Raw genomic sequence first — 23,122 nt, forward strand, 5'->3', positions numbered from 1 at the left:
TGCTCTTTGTTCCATTTATGAGATTAAGAACAGCTGAAGGGCTGGGATTGCAGTTCAGTGGTAGGATGCTTGCCTACAACATGTGAGGCACTGGGTTCAATCCTCAGCACCACATTAAAAAAAAAAATGGATGAAGTCATAAAAAAGAACAGCTAAAGTCACCAGGAATAGTGGCATACACATTCAGCTATTTAGGAAGCTGAGACAGGAGGATCACAAGTTCAAAGCCAGCCTCAACAACCTAGCAAGGCCCTAAGCAAATTAGTGAGACCCTGGGATGTGGTTCAGTGGGTTCAATCCTCAGTACCCCCCTGGCCAGAAAAAAAAAAAAAAGAACAGATAAAGTCAATTTATGGTGATAGCAGTCACACACCAGCAGTGGTTACTTTTGGGGTAGGGTTGACTTGCCCATGGAACCCTTTGGGATCTAGAAGCATTCTAAATGTTTTATATCTTAAGCTGAGTGGCTGGGATAGGGATATATTAATATATAAAAATCCATTTGAGATGTACACTGAAGACTTACCATATATTACATACTTTAGAAAAAAAGTCAAAAATACATTGTATATGTTACATAGTTTAGAATTGGCTGATGTGAATAAAATGGCCATTAGCAACAACCTTTATGGGGTAGCCTAAGGAAAGCCAAAAGACATATTATGAAGGATTTGTAACTCTTACAAAATATTAATTCATTAATGCCTTGCTGATTTTTTTTTCCAGCCCCTGACCTTCTTGAGCCTTGGAAATGCTTACCTTGCTCTGAAGAATATCAGTGGGGCACTTGAAGCCTTTAGACAGGCCTTGAAATTAACTACCAAATGTCCAGAGTGTGAAAACAGCCTGAAGTTGATCCGCTGTATGCAGTTTTATCCTTTTCTGTACAACATCTCCTCTTCTGTTTGCAGTGGTAAGCAGCTGTTAAATTCTAGCTAAATCATGAGTTTAGCTGGAGTTCCTATTCTGATCAACAAAACACAAAATGATTTTCTCACATTTTCCCAAGGATTTCAGATAACTGGCATAATTCTAGATAAATAGGAAAGAAGTTATTTCATTACTTACTATAGATGTCTTAAAGTATTAAGGCTTAATTATTTCCTAGAATCCTGATTAAGAAAGGTTGAATAGCCAGGCACAGTGGCACATGTGAATGATCCCAGTGACTGGAGGCTGAGGTGGAAGGATCACAAGTTTGAAGCCAGCCTGGGCAACTTAATGAGACCCTGTCTCAAAAGAAAAAATAAAAAGGTCTGGGGTTGTAGCTCAATGATAGAACACCCCTAAGTTCAATCCCCAGTACTGCATAATAATAATAATAATGATAGACTGAATAAAGTATTAATACATATATATAGCTGGGAATGATAAGCTATGTGTTTTTCCTCTAAAATCTCTCTTAAAATAATGACCAGTGTTCATGGTACAGGGTAGTTTTTCTGTTCATGTAGTCCAAGTGTGTAATGAGAGTTGAAGTAGTTCTTCTACATACATAGTCATGAGTCTGAATCACCTTTTCTGAAAGGTGATTCAGACCTTAAAAGGTGATTCAGACCTTTACTGAACCTTTCCAATATTCACCTGGTATTAATTGATATGCCTTTCCCTTCTTTCACTCTCTCCCACAGCCAGGGGTACTTATGCACATGCCTAAGTATGTTCTTTTATAGAGCCAATAGCTATACCAGTTATTTATCAATTAAAACCTTTGTTCTAAAAGTTACATGATATTTGGTTATTTACTTATTTAACCTTCACTGTAAGAATAAAATTCATGAATTTGACTCTCTGCCTTGAATTATGATAGGTACAATTTACATATATGTAGATGCATAATACCTACCCATTGGCAGGTAGACTAATCAGTGGGTGCTTCACTAATATTCAAATTAGATTTTAGTATCTGAGCAGAGGGCTGTCATTCCAGCTCCTTCACTTTGGAAATTCAAAACAAAACAAAACCTGACACCTACTTGTTTATGTGACTTGTCTAAAAGACACTGATAATTACTAGTACATTTAGGACCAGAAACTGGTTTGCCTGATTTAACATACCAGACTGAATTAGTATCTTAATGAAATGAGAGACCATAAATAGTACTTTTATTTTTAAATATCAGACCAGTTATTTAGTAAAGAAACCAAAATTCCTTCAGCAACATAATGCCATAGCTCAGTTGTGAATTAATGATAAGCACAATCTGAATTCGAGTTCTTATATGAATACTGAAGGCTTAAGGCAGCAAGGCACTGTTGCAGAGCGGATAGCGCTGGAATCATACAGATCCGTGTCTGAGGCCTGCTTAGCTATAACTTTCTGATCCCCGTAATTTGTATCCTTATTTGTACTATGAAAGACCAAAATAAACCTATATCATATACTTGCCAGGAGGATTAAACAAGATCTTTTTCATACAATAGATATTGGATTAATGTAAGCCATTAAAAATTCATGTGAATACAAAGTATTCAGAACTTTAAAATTATGGGTCTTTATCTTCTTTCTTAATCCTAGAAAATACATTGTGGTCTTTAAAAAGTTGTAGATTACCAGGGCTGGGGTTGTGGCTCAGTGGTAGAGTGTTTGCCTAGCATGTGGAGGCACTGGGTTCAATTCTCAACACCACATATAAATAAATAAAGTAAAGGTCCATTGACAATTAAAAGAAAAATATTTTTTAAAAAAGTTGTAGATTACCTAAGACGGCCTTATAAATAGGATTTCACTTTTTCTTTTTTTTTTAATTTTTTTATTCTAATTTGTTTGCAGAATACATTACAATTCATATTACACATATAGAGCACAATTTTTCATATCTCTGGTTGTACACCAAGTAGAGTCACATCATTCGTGTCTTCATACATATATTTAAGGTAATGATGTCCATCTCATTCCACCATCTTTCCTACCCCCAGACCCCCTCCCTTCTCCCCTTTGCTCTATCTAGAGTTCATCTAATCCTCCCATGCTCCCCCTCCCAACCCCATTATGAATCAACATCCTTATATCATCAAAAACATTTGGCATTTGGTTTTTTGAGGATTGGCTAACTTCACTTAGCATTATATTCTCCAACTCCATCCATTTACCTGCAAATGCCATGATTTTATTCTCTCTTAATGCTGAATAGTATTCCATTGTGTATATATACCACATTTTCATTATCCATTCATCTACTGAAGGGCATCTAGGTTGGTTCCACAGTTTAGTCATTGTGAATTGTGCTGCTATAAACACTGATGTGGCTGTGTCCCTGTAGTATGCTGTTTTGAAGTCCTTTGGGTATATACCAAGGAGTGGGATAGCTGGGTCAAATGGTAGTTCCGTTCCCAGTTTTCCAAGGAATCTCCATACTGCTTTCCATATTGGCTGCACCAATTTGCAGTCCCACCAGCAATGTATAAGTATGCCTTTTTCCCCACATCTTCACCAACACTTATTGTTGTTTGTATTATTAATAGCTGCCATTCTGACTGGAGTGAGATGAAATCTTAGAGTAATTTTGATTTGCATTTCTCTAATTGCTAGAGATGTTGAACATTTTTTCATATATTTGTCGATTGATTGTATATCATCTTCTAAGAAGTGTCTGTTCAGGTCTTTGGCCCATTTATTGATTGGGTTATTTGTTTTTTTGGTATTAAGATTTTTAAGTTCTTTATATATCCTAGAGATTATTGCTCTATCTGACGTGTGTATGGTAAAAATTTACTTTCAAGATGTAGGCTCTCTGTTCACCTCACTGATTGTTTCTTTTGCTGAGAAGAAGCTTTTTAGTTTGAATTCATCCCATTTATTGATTCGTGATTTTAATTCTTGTGCTAGAGGAGTCTTATTAAGGAAGTCAGGGCCTAATCCAACATGATGGAGATTTGGGTCTACTTTTTCTTCTGTTAGAAGCAGGGTCTCTGGTTTAATTCCTAGATCCTTGATCCAGTTTGAGTTGAGTTTTGTGCATGGTGACAGATAGGGGTTTAATTTCATTTTGTTGCATATGGATTTCCAGTTTTCCCAGCACCATTTTTTGAAGAGGCGATCTTTTCTCCAATGTACATTTTGGAGCCTTTGTGTAATATAAGATAACTGTAGTTATGTGGGTTTGTCTCTGTGTCCTCTATTCTGTACCATTGATCTACCAGTCTGTTTTAGTGCCAATACCATGCCGTTTTTGTTCCTGTTGCTCTATAGTATAGTTTAAGTTCTGGTATAGTGATGCCTCCTGCTTCACTTTTCTTGTTAAGGATTGCTTTGTCTATTCTGGGTCTCTTATTTTTCCAGAGGAATTTCATGACTTCTTTTTCTATTTCTATACGGAATGTCATTGGGATTTTGATTGGAATTGTATTAAATCTGTATAGTGCTTTTGGTAATATGGTCATTTTGACAATATTAATACTGCCTATCCAAGAATTAGGTAGATCTTTCCATCTTCTAAGGTTTTCTTTAATTTCTTTCTTTAGTGTTCTGTAGTTTTCATTGTAGAGGTCTTTCACCTCTTTCACTGATTCCCAAGTAGTTTTTTTGGTGTTTTTTTTTGTTTTGTTTTGTTTTGTTTTGTTTTTTGAGGCTATCATAAATGGATTAGTTTTCCTCGTTTCCCTTTCAGAGGATTTGTCACTGATACACAGAAATGCCTTTGATTTATGGGTGTTGATTTTATATCCTGCTACTATGCTGAATTCACATCAATAGACTTATAGATAAGAATCATATGATCATCTCAGTAGGTGCAGAAAAAGCATTCGACAAACTACAGCACCCCTTCATTTTCAAAACCTTAGAAAAACTAGGAATAAATGGAACATATCTCAACATCATAAAAGCTGTATATGCTAAACCCCAGGCCAGCATCATTCTAAGTGGAGAAAAATTGAAAGCATTCCCTCTAAAAACTGGAACAAGACAGGGATTCCCTCTTTTACCACTTCTATTTAACATAGGTCTTGAAACACTGGCCAGAGTAATTAGGCAAATGAAAGAAATTAAAGGGATACAGATAGGAAAAGAAGAACCCAAATTAGCACTATTTGCTGATGATATGATTCTATACCTAGAAGACCCAAAAAATTCCACCACAAAACTTCTAGGAGTTTACTTTTTCTATCAACAAGTTTCTTGTATTAATAGAAACTTTCCACTATCATCTCTCTAACCTCTCTTGGAATTTTCTTTTTTGGAGAAAGGATTTTATATGTATGTGATGGCCTTTTTGTAGAAAATCTTTTCCTTAGATTTCCAGTATTTTTGTTCAGTATTTCAATTTCTTGAATTTTATTCTTAGGTCACTCATGTGAGTAAACAAAACTGTTGTTGAACCTTTCCCTGAGAGCTAAACTTTAAACTAGTCCAGGAAACTTAATAACGTGGAATGGATATTTCTCAAATCTGTAGTATCTGATAGTCTAGGTTATCCCAGTAATGTTATTGGATCCAACATAACAACAATAAAAGAAAATAATTTAACTAGGAAAGAGGGACTATAATTTTTAGTTCTTTCAGAGAGAGCTCATCAATTTAAAATATATATACACACACACACACACACACACACACACACACACATACTCCTTTTACATTGTAGTTAACCAGTTGCCTAAGCTAGCAGGTCTTAGCTAAAGTCACTAGAAGTTGTTATTACCACTATAAGCCTAAAATCATTCTGATATAAATTAGAAAATAATCTAAGATCTTAATAAATATTATTACCCTCGGTGGAAATGTATGCTATAATGTTTTCTAAGTTTAAAACTCATTGATAACCAGGTATGATGGCACATGCCTATAATTCCAGCAATTTGGGAGGCTGAAGCTGGAGGATCACAAGTTCTAAGCCAACCTCAGCAATTTAGCAAGGCCCTAAGTAACTAGGCAAGACCTGTCTCAAAATAAAAATGGACTGGGAATGTAGCTTAGTGATTAAGTGCCCCAAGGTTCAATCCCTAATACCAAAAAAAAAAAAAAAAGAAGAACTTCTGTAGTACTGAACCAATTTAAGTGTTGAATTTTTCTTTGTGTTTTTATGTTACTTATTTCCAGAGCAGTCCTGCTCATTCTAAGTCAAGGTATCGAGTTGTAGCTTTGAAAAGCTAAAGCTTTTAGGGTGCATGAAGGGGTCGCTCTAGGTATAGAACCTAGGACCTTTTACATGGTAGAGTGGCAAGCACTCAGCTCTACCACTGCTCTACATCCCTAGCCCAAAAGGCTGAAACTTGAAAGAGCAAACCCCTTTGTAGAAACTGTGAACTTCTTGTATTACAAATCTGAACAATTTTGTCTACTCCCATTATCTGAGTTTTAAATGATTGAAATGAAAAAAAGAAAATCTCTAAATAATGATTAGCATTTTGGTACCTTCATTGAAGTCAGATGATTCAGTATGTTCTTACTTTTCCATTTTTTCAGTATCAAAATAAGCTTCATCTTAATTGTCTGGTACATTATCTATTTAAAATTTTTATTATAATGATACAAAGGTTTCAAGAGATAGACAAGCTTTGGATTCTTTTTCCATATAATAATCAAGGAATTCATATCATAGCTGTTTTTATTAGACAGGGATTTAACTTGCCCTTATCCATTTTCTTCCCAACTTAAATAATAATTAATTCTGTAATAAAAGTCTGTTTTGAAAGCTATCAGTTTGAAAGATTTTCAGATTGGCCTTTCAGGATCAAAAATAATGGGACTGGGGATATAGCTCAGTTGATAGAGTGTTTGCCTTGCACGCACAAGACCTTGAGTTCAGTCCCAGCACCACCAAAACACACACACACACACACACACAGAGAGACAGATCAAAAGTAACTAAGTACTCTTGAAAAACTAATTAAAAATAATCTTTCTGTTTTATTGTCTTCTGAAAATTGTTTAAAGATCTAATATTTAATAACTTTATACAGCACCTATAATACAGTGTAGTACCTTACATAGTATGAACTTGGTGGTAAAATTATAGGCAGTATCTTAACAGCAGCAAGGTTTTTTTTCTTACATAATTATGACATTTTCATGTAGATTTTCAGTTTGTTTCTTGGAATGCCTGCACAGGTGATATATTCTATTAATATTGAATAATGTTGCATTCAGCTTAAAAATATATAAATACTAGCCAAAAATTCTTTTTCTGCTTTTAAAGACATTCTAACTAAAACAGTATCACTTAGTTTAGAATTATTTATCTGACAGCTTTTATTAACTTAGAAATCATTATATTAGTTGCTGTTAGTGAATATGTTTTATGTGATTTGTTTTGGTTGATTGGTTTATATTGGGAATTGAACTCAGGCATACTATACCAATGAGCTACATCCACAGGTATTTTTTGTTTTGTTTTGTTTGTTTTTGTTTTTGAGACAAGGTCTTGCTAAGTAACTTAGGGTCTCACTAAGTTTTTGAGGCTGGCCTTGAACTTGCAATCCTCCTGCCTCAGCCTCCGAAATCACTGGGATTACAGGCATGCACCATCACACCTAGCAGTACATATGTTCTTAAAGCAGCTGCTTATTCTGACCTTACTCTCACCCCTTTCAATAGCATTTAATCCTTTTCTTTTGTACAATGCTGTGAAGGAAATCTTACTAGGTTGATTTTTTTTTTTTTTTAATTGCCCACTCAGGTTGACTGTAAAAGAGAAATTGGTGCTTCAAAGTTTGGTTTGGTTTGATTTGGTTTTGTGGGTTTTTTTTTTTCTTTCCCTCCCGTGCTGGGAATTGAGTCCAGGGCCTTGCACATACTAGGCAAACACTCTGCTGCTGAACTATACCCTCTACCCCTCCAATTTTGATTAAACATTTTATTTTGGCAGTTTTGAAATGCATACAGTTTTTCCATATTTATAGTTTTGTTATTTTACAATTTTATTTAATCTAAATAGAACTGAAGTGGACATTTTAACAAACTCATTCTTAAATAACAACTTACTTGGCCCTTTATAATATAAAATGAAATCTGTTAAATGAATGTGTGATGGTTTTGAATATAAGCAAGGTCTCTGAGGTATCTCTTTCTCTCTCCCTCTCTCTCTCTCTCTCACACACACACAAACACACACACACACACACAAACTTTAGTCAGTGGGAAAACTAAAGGGTCACAGAGAATGAAACTTTATGAAACAATAGTGGTTATATTCCCTAATTAAAAAGAAGGAAAATAATTTTATTAACAATTACAAGCAAAGTGATGAATATTGAATCTGTAGAAAAATTTTAAAATGCATTGATATAGCAAATAATAACATGATAGTAGATTTTCTAAACACTTACTATTCTAAACATTTTAAAAATACTTTCAACTTTGTAATTTACTAATTTACAAATAAAATTACATCATTTGCAAAGATATTTTCTCCCATTAAGTAGAGTGTCCTATTATATCTCATAGATTTTACTTTATTTTTAATATTCTCTAATATTATTTTGTATTATTAGAAAGCATAAGACCAAAGTTAGTTTTAATATATTAGACCTAGATGCTTTATAGATATGCTACAAATGACAGCATTGATGTTTACCAAATAAATATTAAACCCAGGATTTCTGAGCCCTGTCTTTTGTTAATTCACTGAGACACAGGCACACCTAAAAACATTGGCCCAGATATTTAGAAATTATGAACAAATATCCTATAGAAGAACTCAGACTTTAATGTCTTAAGCAAAATTTTTAGAATTTTATGCAAGTTTCTATATAATATATATTTTATAGCTTTTGCATCTACAGAAAAAAAGTAGCAATTTTCAAATCATGTACATGAACTTTATTATCTTAACATTTCTGTATTTATACAATCTATTTATGTAAATCATAGCTCCCTTAATAACTTGTTTCATTGTCCTGTTTTAGTCTGTGTTCTTCAACCTGAATTTCTGTAGATTTATCACTTGGATCTTAAAGCAATTTTACATGGTGTGCAGATTTTCAAGAAAAAGAAATCCTGCATGTTTCTGCCCTCTTGTGGACTCTCCAGTATTTGCAACCTGCAATTAAAAACATTTTGCTTCATCTCATTCATCATAAGAATTAGTGAAGATACCTACTTGCTTTTTTTAAGATAGTCTTATAGATCCAAATTTTGTAGCATTTTAACATGCTGTTAGATCACCTCCATTTGTTTCTGTAAAATTTTGGTTAATTTATTACGGGTTTTGAAATCCTAAGATGCAGGTACATCTTACAGCAAAGCCAGATATAATTGTCTACATGTAGTAAGTATCTAGATGTCTTTACATAGTGCTTCTTTACTTAACTGGGCAATACTTATTTCATTAGCAGATAATTCTTTGACATGTATCTATATAATAGGAGAATAAGAAAAAAATTATGAATTTATAGATTTAGAAACAAAAGTTATGCTTTATTCAAGTCATAGAATCAGTTAATAATAGAGCTGAAATTAAAATCTAAGTCCTCTGGTTCCCAAGCATTAATTTTTTTTTTTTTTTTTTTTTTTTTTTAATGGTACTGAGGGTTGAACCCAGGGGCGCTCTACCACTGAGCCACATTGCCAGCTTTTTTTTTTTTTCTTTAGACAGGGTCTCCCTAAGATGCCAAAGCCTGACCTCAAACTTTTAGTCCTCCTGCCTCAGCTTCCCAAGTGGCTGGGATTACAGACATGTGCAGTTAATTCTTGCATTCTCAACAAGTTATAATTACCCTACTGCCGTAGTTGGAAGAATTCATGTCAGTCGATTCTTGAGACATATTATTGCAAGTGGTATAATTATTATACTTTTATATCATCCTTCAAAAGAGGTATATGCATCCCTATAGAAAACACAGTTCCAAGCTAGCTGATGTAGGACAGCTGTAAGTCTCATTTAGAAAGTAAATTGAGGGTGTTTGGTTTTGTTGTAGGATATTTGCCTAGCAGTGATCCAATAAAAAGGGAGATATTAGAGAAAGAGAGAATTGTAGAATCAAAGTTCTTAAGTAGAAAGGAGGGAAGGAGAATAGGGGGTATCCAAGGCACAAATGTAGGGGTTGTGTTTAGATAGGAGCAGGGACAATATAAAGGCTTGCTGGAAGATTGAACAGTAGAACTTCTGATTGCTTCTTAGTGAAATGAAATGAGAGGTTCATTGTCAGGTGAAAATGAAGGGGGCTAAGGATGTTGGCGGTTTCATGAGAGACCGAAGACTGAAAACAGTTGTTTCAGAATGTGAATTAACAAGAGAAATTTCTAACTTAGTAACTGGTTAGATGTTGGTATCACTAATCATGAAAAGAATACAGAGGAGAAATATCTATGCATTGGTGTGCTGGGAATCACAGGGTCAGTAATGGATGTGTTCAAGTTCAGTGAATACATGTTCATTTGGTGATTCCTCTGGTTCCCTCAGAAAGAATGTACAGAGTTTGAATAAAATACCAAGAATGGAATCTTAGAGAAAAATACTAACATTTAAGGAGAACCAAGAGTGCTAGATACTGAAGATGAACAAAATTTGAGAAAGAAGAAGTTGATAGTAGTATGTCCTATATTGGTCCCCAAATATGACACAAACATCACCAGAGGGATGCAAACTTTTAGGCAGTACTTCTAATATTTATGGTTTATTTTAATGAAAGTTAGAAAAAAATACATAACTTTCAGCCTACCTGCATCTTTACCTACTCCTGAAGACAACCCCTACATATGTGCCTGAGTCCTTATGCTTTGGACCCCCTCTCCTCCTTTCTCTTCCCCTCCTCTCCTGTCTACTTAAGAACTTTACTTTGACAATTTTCACTTTCCATAATCTTTAGTTTTTCCCTTTTTATTGTATCATTTCTAGGCAAACCTACAATTTGTGAAAAATAGTACAAGTTATATATCCTTTATCCAAAATGCTTGGAACCAAAAGAATATTAGATTTAGGAATTTTGTGTGTAGGGGGAGTGTTGGCATATACATAGTAAGATATCTTGGTAATGGGACCCAAGTCTAAACATGAAATTTATTTTGTTTCATAAAAACACCTTGTACACCTAGCTTGAAGGCTGTTGTATGCAGTATTTTTGGTGCGTGTGCATTTTTACTAAAACCCATCACTTAAATCAAGTGTGGAATTTTCTGCTATGGCATCATTTTTGATTCAGAAATTTTGAGATTTCAGATTTGCAGACTAGAGATGCTTAACCTGTACTGATTTTCCCTTTCAGTATCCATAGATGTAAGATTAAACTGTGAATCCGTTAGAGAAAAACATTATGTAAATATGATATTACTATTATGAAACAGTCCTAACAGTCGTTAGCAAGGAAGTATGGTGTGGGAAGCTCTAGGTTTAAAGACTTAGAAAGTCAGGATGACTTCATTTTATCAAAAACATTTTCTGTAAAATGGGAAGATATCTACATTAGAACAACATGAATAAATTTTAGGATAATGGAAGTATCAAAGTGAGCTCTATATATGGTTGAATTACTTTCAGAGCTATTAGCATAGTTTCTAAAATATAACTCATTTCATCATGTCACTGAGTGACTAAAATAACTTTAAAGCAATGGGAAATTATGCCAAGAATTATTCTTCAGATGGCATGTTAATAATAAGAGGAAACAAATAAGAAAAGCCATATTTTTTTAAAGTTCACTTATTAGAAACAAGAAGTAATTGTGTATTTAAAATAAAATGCAAGGAAGACTGCTTTAACAGCCCATTCTCACAGGAACTAATTCATTTCTAGGAGAAAAATAGTTGAAAATTTTGATAGGTGATTGAAAAAATAGGGCATTTTTCAACATGTAATACACACAGAGCAAATTTTTTCTTCCTGTTTCACCAAGAAGTATCAAAGTGGATCTGAATCATTGCAGACTTGACTCTGATAGTCCGAGTACTGAGATCAGGGGCAGCAGCTCCGTTTTCACTGTAGACATTGCAGTAGCACTTTTTGAAGGCAGCCAGGGTCTCAGGGGTAGCACTGCCGCTTTGTCACTCAGTTATGGACTACCTAATGCTTGTTAACTTAACGTCACAATTCTGTCTTCTCTGAATTACAGTGCTTGGAGTGTTCTGTGCCAGTGTTAAGGTTACTCTCTTGAGTCCTAAAAGGAAGTCATCTACATTTTTGAAGTAGTAAATTAAATTTAGATCACAGTTCTGCTGCCTTTCTCATATGTATGTAGGACGTCCACTGAAAGGTATCCTTAATCATGTTTTGTGATCATGTGTCTGTTGATCGTGTTGAAAAATTATATTTAGAAATCTTTCCTTATGTATGGGCTCCATTCTGCATCAGGAACTTACCATAATTTCTTGAATTCACATCACGAATAACAAAGTGATTGTTCACAAAACAACCAAGAAGAAATATGTAGAATGAACAAAATGAGGTCTGTTTAACCGAGCCCCATTAATCATTGGCCAAGATCTTGTTAGTCAGTGTCTTACTGCAGTCTCCTGATAGGAACTGAAAGGGCCTCACTTCTAGTTATACAAGTTTATGTGTACTAAGTTAGGCAAGTTCATTGGATGTCTTTTTAATTTTTTTAATTTAATATAATTAATTTGTTTATTTGCAGTGCTGGAGATTGAACCCAGGGCCTTACACATGCTAGGCAAGTGCTTTGCCACTGAGCTACACCCCTGGTTTTTTCTTATAAATCTTCAGCTTTCACTCATTGTTCTAGATGTTTTGGAGATATTTTAGTTTACGTAATGTTAAGCTTTGCCATCTTAGACAGCAGCATTGACACAAGTCTCCTCATTCATTCTAATTGACAGAATACATGCACACACATAATACCCATTCTACATTGGTAGCAAGGGCTCTTTAAAAATTTGTAAGTGATGTGTGCCTCAAAAAATTCTTTATATGTGCTGTGAGAGAATTGAAATGAATTCCCAGATTCAGAATATTTTTTTTCTTTTTTCTTGGGGGGGAGGGGTGTGAAACAGTGAGCACTAAGCGTTTAGACCCCTTTATAAATCTGATCATTGGATGATCTCTACTCAGTTCCATGGCCTGATGGAAATAAAACAGAGTCTCTGATAATCACTGGGTGAAAAGCACTAGTAACATTTTAAAAATACATACAGCTGAGGAGACTTGCTATATATGTGTGTATGTGTATATGCTAGTCTAGGTTTTTCTCCCCATTTTTTTTTCATTGTTAGTAGTTAGTACTAGTAGTTGAATTTATTTTATATTAAGGAGCTGTACTCTTTGGGAAAATCTCGGTAATTTTGTTATTTTTCCTTAACCACCAAAGTTTACTGGTTATGATCTCAGAAATTCAGGAGAAATTAAATCATATTTCATAGCTATTGGCTCCTCATTTAATTTTTTTTTTAAAGCAAATCTGTGGGCTGAGGATGTAGCTCAGTTGGTAGAATGCTTGCTTCGCATGCACAAGGCCCTGGGTTCAATCCCCAGCACCACACACACACACACACACACACACACACACACACACACAAAAGCAAACATCAATTTGATGTTCAAAATGTGCTTTTCTTAAAGAACTTTTTGCCCCATTAGCTATGCTGTCAGGCATCGGTTAATAATCCAATCAGATCACACATATCCAAAGTGATGATTATAGGAACTAATAATACAAATAACAATTTCCAGGAAACAAGAGCCAGAGGTCAATGGCACCTGACAGCCCTGGTGTTGAACAGGTCTGATTCCTGCTATTCATGCAACAGTATAGCCCTGTTTTCATTAATGATATAAAAAAAGAAAACCCTAATATGAAAAAAAAAAAATAAGCAATTCACCATGTCTCTCATAGTACACTTGCTAAAACCATAACTTAAAAGTTGGGAGAAAAGTGAATAAGATCCTGGAAACCAAATTACAGTGTGCACAGCAGCCACTGAGGTGTCTTTCTCCTGGTGACTTTCATTTGGTGATATAAAGCAAGAGGAAAAAGTGATACCATAACATGTGTTTTTCTATACTTTCCACTTGATTTTGTGCCCTGGCTGTATGTAATTAGGTATAGATAGATATACTCAAATCCAAGTGCCTCTAATCACACACCCCTGAAGTGGGTTTTGCAGTCAAAGAATTGGGGAACTTGTGTTATTGAAATCCACAGGTCTGTGCTAAAAATGTACTTTTGTAGAGGGGCTTGAGTAGAATTTTTAACCTCGGCTTGAACGTACCCACTACCCATACTATTGAAAAGACCCGTTCTTAGTGCTTGCTCTTTGTCCATTTATCTAGGTCCTATGAGGTATAGTACTAGACCCAGGACCTGATGTGTTACAAAATTAGGATCTTGGGTTCTCATTTGAAAATTGTCATTAAAATTCACTTAATCTTAACTTAGAGGGTTAAAAACACCAAGCCACCTATGAGATTCTATTAGTATTGGTCTGGCATTATATCCTTGGTCTAAGAAAAAAAGGTAAGCCTTTGTGCTCTGTATGTGTAATATGAATTATAATGCATTCTGTTGTCATATATAACAAATCAAATTTTTAAAAAAAGGTAAGCCTTAACAAGTACTTCTCATGGCCGGTCCCATCCCTACTATTCATATCTCTCTGCCTCCATTTGCAGTTTCAGGAATAGGAACAGAATTAAAAGTATATTAGAGTCCTTTTCTCAGCATCAGCAGGCAAACACACTTGGAACAGGAGAAAGGAGTCAAATGGAAAACCCTTAACGTTGTGGGTAGCTACGAAATCTAACCATCACCCGCCAACTGTTTGTAGGCGTATTCTGTTAAAAACTGAGCGAAGCAGAATCACTGTAATAGTGTGTAGCTGAATCAAAGAGATGACCTGAATTTAAGCTTGCTGATGACTGAAGGACTTTAATGTCTGCCTTTTACAAAGTCTGTTGTAATTATGCCAAATCCTGGTATGTAATGATGCAACCAGGGGTAGTCTGTTTTCTGTACAACATCCATCCTGCTGGTTTTATGTATTTGCACATTTGTTTTCTGCAAGTCTTCCCCATGACCCCCCCCTATTCCCACCCGAAAAGTACCAATCTAACCCATCTTTCAAGGCCCCCTGTTGCCATATGATTTACCTGATCCCCTAATTATAAGTAAGGTTGTAATAACCAGTCACTTTAGCTACTGGGACTTGTCATTATATTTATTTGTGCACATCATATAACTTTTCCAAGACTCGCCAAACTCCCTGACAGTAGGACCATCCTTTTTTCGTCCTTATACTCTAGCCCACCATGTACTCCATGTCCTACCCCCATGTTTAGCACCCAGATTACACTTTGGCAAAGTAGCCGGTGATATTTTGAGTCTGAACCTAATTAATAAAAGTGGTAAAAAGCAAGTTGCATGTGCCTGCTGTTTTCCCAGAGGACTGTATATGAACTCCCACTCAATTGAACCCCCATCCAACATGCATATATAGATGTAGATCTCCTTTTAGAATCTGCAGCTCTCAGCTTCGGAGGGAGAAGAGGAATAGTCTTGTCCACTGTAAGCTAACACATCTCATAGTTATTCTCCGACCTCCATTCCCCACTGTTTTTTTGTTTTTAATGAAAGTTGCAAACAAATGTCCCTTTTGACCCTCATTCAAAATTAACATCTACAAGTAATCATTAAGCCTGAGGAAGTCCGGTAGATTTGGTTCCCTAATTTCGGCATGAAGAAAATTTCCCTAGGCTGAAGTGTGCCAGAGATTTAAATTTAAAATCATAATAATAATATTTAGGGCAGTTTATTTTCTTTTTCAATATAGTCTCTGGATGAAAACTTTCTCAAACTCCTAATGAACGTTTAAGTTCCCTTTTTTAGAGATAAAATTTGATCTTTTTCTTTTCTAGAGGAAGTAACACTTCCCAAGAGTTTGGATTCCACCTGTGTGTGTGTGTCCTGGTGTCTCTCTAAGCTGCTGCTCACTTTGCTTTCTGTATTGTAGTCATTTAGGAGAAAGCCCCATGGCAACATCAGTAATCCAGATTAATAGCCAGTTCTCCTTTTTCTGGTATAAAATGAGGCAGGGAGTGTAGGTTTGCAGAAACCAGTTCAGCCCACAATTTTTAACAAAGATTTCCCAATGTGTGCAAAAGAGTATTCCCCAGGAGAGAATTCTGTTCCAAAGTATGTAGTTAAAGGGAAACACAACTGTACATGTATGGGCTTCTCTGTCTTCTTTTTTTCCTCCAGCTCTCCTCTGATGCATTCACCTCACCAGGAGAGAATGCCAGTGTAAACCTGAGATTGCCAATTTCTAGTCTCTAATATGGTCTCTTTTCTCTCTGGCACTGCACTTTTAAGGTCAGTCAGTATATAACCATTACTTTAAAGCCTCCTGCAAAGAATTTCATTCAGTAGTAATTGCTGGATAGGAGCAGATCTAAGGAGCCATTCCTTCTGTTGAAATCATTTCTTTTGTCCTCCCCAAGTAGAGGCCAGCACAGGGAAGAGGAGGTTAGGAATCTGCGTTTGCCATTCAGAGACAGTCATCAGCAATCCAGGTTTCATCCGAACTCATGGAGTTCTGTATTCTTATTTTTGCACTGCTTTGATTAGTGGTGTTTTCCAGAAGTCTCCTTATTGTAGGACAGTAGTTTATCTTCTCATTTCAGATAAAGAGCCTAGACACAGTAAATTGACTTACCCAAGTTCATATGCTCAGGCTTTAGCTAAGGCAGAATTTGAATTCATACTGTGGAATGTGCCTCTAGGTAAAAGGTCTGTGGACTTTGTCACCACCCTTGAAGGTATAAATTCTAATGGTATGTGTTCCCAGTAAGATTTTTGTCTTTCTAGTATTTTACCTATTAACTGTGCAGCACCAAAGCTCCACAGGCCACCCTAGTAAATGTTTCCTGATAATATCTTGAAGTCATTTTGTGTAACAGTGGTGAGCAACTGAAAAAGATATAATTGTGTTCACTTCATGAGTTACTTTATTCTGTTTTCTAAAGACAATTATATTTTACTAGAGACATAAATATGAAATAATGTTATGAGTGAACTTAAATTTTAATAAAATGAAACATTTCCAATGTGTTTCTAAAATACATATTTACAAAACAGCATTTGTCTTTTTAACTGCATAATTTGCATGCTGTTGTTTAGAAAGGTAGGAGGAAAGGGCTGGATGTGCAGCTCAGTGAGCTCAGTGGCAGAACACTTGCCTAGCATGTGAGAGGCCTGGGTTCAATCTCCAATTCTGAAAAAAAAAAAAAAAAAAGAAAGAAAGAAACATAAAGAGAAAGACAGATTCTACTAAAAGTGACTCAGATCTGTTAAAAGGATGAAAGTATCTACGTTTTCCACCCAGGTGCTCTGTATTTAATGGAATATACCAGAAATGCTTCCTATATAAGGTAAATTTTCTAAGAGGCAAAAGGAGACTGTATAGTATCAATTTACTAGAGCTAGTAGGAGAACCTTTAGAATATTCCACTCTTCACAAAGATGATTTTTCTAACATCTGCTAACTTTGCTTTCAAATTCAAATTGCCATTACAAATCAATTTATTATTTAGATCTTAGAAATTCATCGTATAATTAGGTAACACAGCAGTATCCTATGACTTGTTTTATTTAAAAAAAAAAAAAAAAGAGCGAGCAAGTGAAATTTGTGGGGAAGACCAAAGCAATATAAACAACTAGAGGGATTTGTTGAGCTTCACAGAGCCCAGTGTTGATTTAGCTTCACATATTTGTCTACAGTTAGTTTTCATATTGTAAGGCAGTGAATTCACACTATTATAGAGTCCCTCAGAGAACACAGAAGAGACAACTATAAAGCTAATTTCTTATACTAAAAATCTGAGGGCTTACATATGCCAAAAAGCTTAATCTGAATTGCTATTTTCTTCTAAAAGACTGGTAGAAATGAACTCTGTACCACCTCCAGCATCCCCTGTGCATGCGTGCACAGACACCCATTGAAATTAGGCAAATCCCAAAATAATTTGTATAGCCAGTTGACCATACTCAAGATTCTGCAATGGGCATAGCTAAAAGACCTTATTTACAGGATTACACTGGGATAACTTCTCCATTGCAAGTTTTCAGGGAGACAACACTAAGAATAATAGCATCTGTGTACTGGGCAGCTTTTTGTATTTAATTCTTAACAACCTAATGAAGGTACTACAATTAAACTCAGTTTGCAGTTGAAGCGACTGATCCTAAAGAGACTAAAGATGATTCATCCTGCTCTACAGAACTGGAAAGTGGTGGAAACAGGATTTGAACTCATGTAGTCTGGTATTTGTGCTCTCCTCCATTATGTCCTAATACTGAAAGAGCCATGTGATCTTGGCACCGTGCTAGCTTTAGTTCCTTGGCCTTTACCACGTTTTGATGCTTCTCAACTCATTTGTAGCATTTGTTTATTGTAAACAACCCTGGAGGATTCAAAGGTAGCCCACCAGCAATTTATTTACTAACTTAAGAGATTCAGAAAGTAAGATTCTTTTATTTAACATGAATGCCTGTAATCCCAGCAGCTTGGGAGGCTGAGGCAGGAGAATCGTGAGTTCCAAGCCAGCCTTGGCAACATAAAGATGCTAAGCAACTCAGTGAGACCCTATCTCTAAATAAAATACTAAATAGAGCTGGGGATGTGGCTTAGTGGTCGAGTGCCCCTGAGTTCAATCCCCGGTATCTCCTCCCCCCCCCCCCAAAAAAATGCAAACTCTAGTTAGAAAGTAGAAAATATTCTTCTAGAGACTTTATCAACAAAATTAACAAGAAAGGAGATTTTCTTAACCTTAGAAATGATAGGATTTCCTGAGAACTTTGCTTACTCTGAAAAACTGTCTACTATGGCATAAATGCTTTATCCTTCAGGAGACCTATACTTTGACAAGGCATATTAAATATTTTTGTTTTCCAGAACACCCTTGTAGGATAGGTCAGTATTAATAACCTGATTCATGTAGGAGATGGTCTGGTATGCCTAAGATCTCACAGCAATTCCTGAACCTGCAGTACCTCCTTGGAGTCTTATACTTGATTGGTATTGCCGTATAGTCTTTTACTTCCAAGAAAAGCCAAACCCACCAGAATTCAAAATAGATGTTAAATGCTTTGCAAGCAAGTATAGGGCAGTATGCATAGAAAAATGTTTCCACGTTCACCTGGGACCTTTTTGTCTAAAACATTTCATTTAAATTATGTAGTTCCTTTAAAAGTATAAAAACATACCCCTCAAGTTTAGTCTAAGCTATAGAAATCCACTTTTGCATCAGCAAAAAATAATTTGTATGCTTAGAAGATGACTTAGTACTTTCCAGGTGACCTATCGTAGTTCTTTCTCCAATATTTTCTTATTTCTTTAATGAGAACATCATCTTCACCTCTACCAGGAAATTAAGAAATGTTTTTCAGGCAGGTAGCTTTTTGTAGTTCCCCTTTAAGCTAGAACAGACCAATACTGTGGTCCAGAGAATAGAGACTTGAGTTCTTTCTGAAGTGCTTCACTTCCCCCTTAGGTAATTAGAAGTAATTTTAAAATTAGCCAATTTGACTTTCTATAATTAGTCTTGCTACTTAGGCAAGTCACACCAGAATTCTAAACCAGTCTGTTTTTAACTGTTACCTTAAGAAAGTTAATTTTAACAGCTCTTAAAGCATTTGGTTTTTATTTGATGATGTTGATGCTATCTCCAAGAAATACCCAACAGAAACCTCGTGTTCTTCTTTCATTCCTCCAGTTCTCCTCTCTCCTCCCTCTCCTGTTGTCCTCTGAAAGGTGTTTGCTCTAGTTTCCTGAGTTAGAGGTCAAGACACTCCTCGAAGGCACACAGCTGGCTTCAGGAGACTGTCCAGGTTTGAGGTCATGCAGGAGGACTGAGTTTAGCTTTCAGGTCTCATGCACATCATATCTGTTGATAAGGCTTTTTTATTATATATATTTAAAAAGATGAAACCAACTGTATGTTTACAGCAAGAAGAAACAAAAAGGTGGCATTGGGGGCAGGGAGATAACCTCAGAAATCACAGATCTTCACTGGGTTGTAGGGTTACAGGTTTGTCTTTGCTTTAGTAATGTTAAGTTTTACACAACCTGTGTCAAGGTGAAAATGCTTTGATCAGCATCATTGTCAGCACTGTTTACTCTCTGCTTTTAATAGTCATGCTTACTTATATCCAGATTAAGAGTTCTCTCTGAGAAGTGTGATGTTCTTCCTAGTAAGTCGTAGTCAGCTGGGTGTGTGGAGCTGCTTGTAGCCCAGTGGTAATGCTGTCCTGCCGGCTCCTCAGTGCTTACTGCACATGGCAGATGGTGAAAACAAGTGGAGGCAAATCAGCAGCCTCTTTCCTCTAACAGGAGAACCGAGAGAAAGAGAGTAGCTGCAGTTGTCTTCCCTGGGCTCTGCCCAGCAGTCCAGTCGTCCTAGAGTGCCGCCTTTTTGTTAGACTCGGCACTGGCTGGTGGAAAGCCAGAAGGCCATGTAGTAAGACAGACCTGATCCAGTCCCAGGCTGCCACTCACTTCCTGCTTGAGATTAGGCAGTTATTTCCTTTCACTGAGAACCAGTTTCTTCGTGTACAAAATAAGGATCTGTGATACTTTACAAGGTTTATATGAGGGCTAAGAGAAGGAAAAAGCCAGAGTACTCAGTAATCACTGGCTCCCAATCTTGTCCTTCCCCCTTTTCTAGTCCTGCCTGTTCTTCACAGTTCAAGTTCCCCTTATTCAAAGCTGCTTCTCTGAAGCACACACTTGGCACAGCACACTGCCTCGGTATTGTTTGTTCTATATAGAAGCTTTTTTTAAACTGGCAAATTGAGCACAGGGGTGCTTTATCACTGAACTACCTCCCCAGTCTTTTTCATATTTTATTTTGAGATAGATCTCAGTTGCTGAAGGCCTCACTAAGTTACTGAGGTTGGCCTCAAACTTGAGATCTCCCACCTCAGCCTCCTGAGTCTGGGATTACAGGCCTGTGCCACCACTCCCAGCTTTCTACAAGCTTCTTGAGAGTTTCAGCTCTCTTTAGGTCTTCCTTGTCTGCAGTACTTCTGTTGTGTGCAGCAGTCTCAGATGTGTGAGAGTGCTGATTTGGAAAATGGAAAGTGATTCCCCAGGTATGTAGTCTACCTACTCCAAACTCTGTGCTCAAGAAGGTGTTGAGTCTACTACATTTTCTTGGTACAATAAGGGAAATAGCCTGAGAAGTATTTTCTTAAGTTATGGCACCTAAAAGGGAGTTATCAAATCCAGAAAAAGGGTTCTTGTTCTTCCATTGGTACAGAGAGAACTAGTTTGAGTATGTCTCTTTAATAAGACAACATTCTCCAAAAAATGACTTTTGACATATTCGAAAGAAAGCAGTTACTTATACACACTTAAGCAAATAATTGTTCTCTAACAGAAAAATCTGTGGCCTTCCACTGAGGATGCATTTTTTGGTAACAATGGGACAGAGGGAGGAAGAAGACACCTGTTCAGCAAGCCAGTGAGGGACTAATGTCATAGCTACATCATTGCCACATCAGACACAACAGCCCAGTATTCTCTTACCCAGAAAATGACCATCAGATGGAGCTAAATATTATTTTTTTAATATATATGAACACATAATTCCTAGGAGAATCAAAACCCTTTGACTCGTAGGCAAGATTCTAAGTAGAGGTCAGTCTCACAGTACAAGTCAAAAGTATCAAACAATACTAGGATTACATTCAAGATTTGGCATTTTATGCTCAGATGAATCTTTAATCTATATGACCAGAACTTTTTTCTTTTCTATGTTGCCCAGGTGGGCTTGAACTTTGGGGTCTTCCAGCCTCAACTCAAATAGCAGGGATTATAGGTATGTCCGCCATGCCCCACTCCAGAACTTGTTTTCTAAAAGAAAAATAGGCACCTTTGTTATTTTGCAGTCTTAAATTTGGAAGCTCTATCATTACCCTCCTTGGTTTTCACTTTTTTAATAATTCTTCACCTTTTGGTGTATGTCATTTTAAGCTATGACACAAGAATAGTATATTTCTCTGCTATAATTAATCTATTATATTCAAATACTAATCTGTCATTTTTCACCTTTAAAAGCAAACAGAAGGAAAACTTTTTGATATTTTTAACTTTAAGGGAGTATTTTCACAGCTGTTACATAGTTGTTAAGAATGGAACAAAATCTTGGGGCTTGATCTTTTTCACTTTTTCCCAAAAAATACTTGGTTCTTAGAATAGCCTAGCAACCGAAACTTGAAGTTCAGTGAAAAGCTTGACAAAATAATGATCTGCTTTTGTTGCTTCTGCTCACCAATTCATGTGTGTGGAGAAAAACTAGCCTTGCCAACTTTTGGCTCTTTTTGATGTTTTGGAACCTTGCATTGTGGGACAACACAAGAGAGATGTTTCTAATGTGTTATATCTGTGTCTCTTGTCATTGAGGTCATTGTCATGAGAAAACCCTGGACAACAGCCATGACAAACAGAAATATTTTGACAACAAACAATCACTGGATGCTGCTGAAGAAGATCCCTTTGAGAGAGGAACAGAGGAGGACCCTGTATTCTCTGTTGAGAATTCAGGGAGAGACTCAGATGCCCTTAGACTTGAAAGTAAGTTGATTTGACCTGGGCTGTGCTTCTGGGGAAAAATCAACTCTCTCGATCTTTAAGCTTCGGCTTTTCCCTCATTTCAAGAGTTCGCTTCCTCCTATTTAACAGCCACTCGTGTTGTAGAATCATGAGGGTGACTCTCAGCCGCAAAGCAGAAAACAAGCTCTAATGTGATAGTGGTCTCCACACTTCCTCTTTCCTCCACCTCACTGTCTTTTGCTAGAACAAATTTGATTCATTATATACCAATCTTTCTTCTCAGTGTTGTTATTCTATTAAGTCACTGAAAAAAGAAAAATCAGCTATATATACACTAACCCAATAAAATTTACAAGTGTAGAATAATGGACATGCTACCATTCCACTTTCTGACATTTTGAGCTGTGCCATGCTGAACAGTTTGTCAATTTAGAATGGCCAAAATGGATGACTTCTTTTTAGTATTCATTCTTCTTGACCAGTTTTCTGAAGTTGGAACTATATCTAACTCTCCACTTCTTGAAACTCTTTTCTCTCTCCTCTTGGTTTCTGGAATCACTTGCTCTTGCCTACCCTCAAGACCGACTCTTTTTAAGTTTCCTTTACTTATTCTTTATTCTGCTCTCTTTCTGTGGAGCTACCCAGTATCTAAACTTGGTCTTCTTATTCCTCTGTGTCTTACCT

At 36.2% G+C, this 23,122-nt stretch overlaps 1 protein-coding gene across 3 annotated transcripts in view; it reads left to right on the forward strand.

The window, feature by feature from the left end:
* Nucleotides 1-23,122, forward strand: part of Ttc17 (tetratricopeptide repeat domain 17) — a 119,678-nt gene that overhangs the window by 47,208 nt on the left and 49,348 nt on the right. For 2 of the 3 annotated variants that reach the window (XM_046456284.2, XM_046456292.2), the window contains exons 16-17: nucleotides 727-913; nucleotides 22,289-22,459. In XM_046456284.2, coding sequence (XP_046312240.1) covers nucleotides 727-913; nucleotides 22,289-22,459 — 358 coding nt within the window. The remainder of the gene's footprint in view (nucleotides 1-726; nucleotides 914-22,288; nucleotides 22,460-23,122) is intronic. The other variant, XM_058583407.1, reaches the window with a different exon arrangement.

Source organism: Marmota monax, unplaced genomic scaffold (genome assembly GCF_021218885.2).
Source record: "Marmota monax isolate L192 unplaced genomic scaffold, Marmota_monax_Labrador192_F-V1.1 WCK01_AAM20220418_F8-fsc00047, whole genome shotgun sequence".
NCBI lineage: Eukaryota > Metazoa > Chordata > Mammalia > Rodentia > Sciuridae > Marmota > Marmota monax.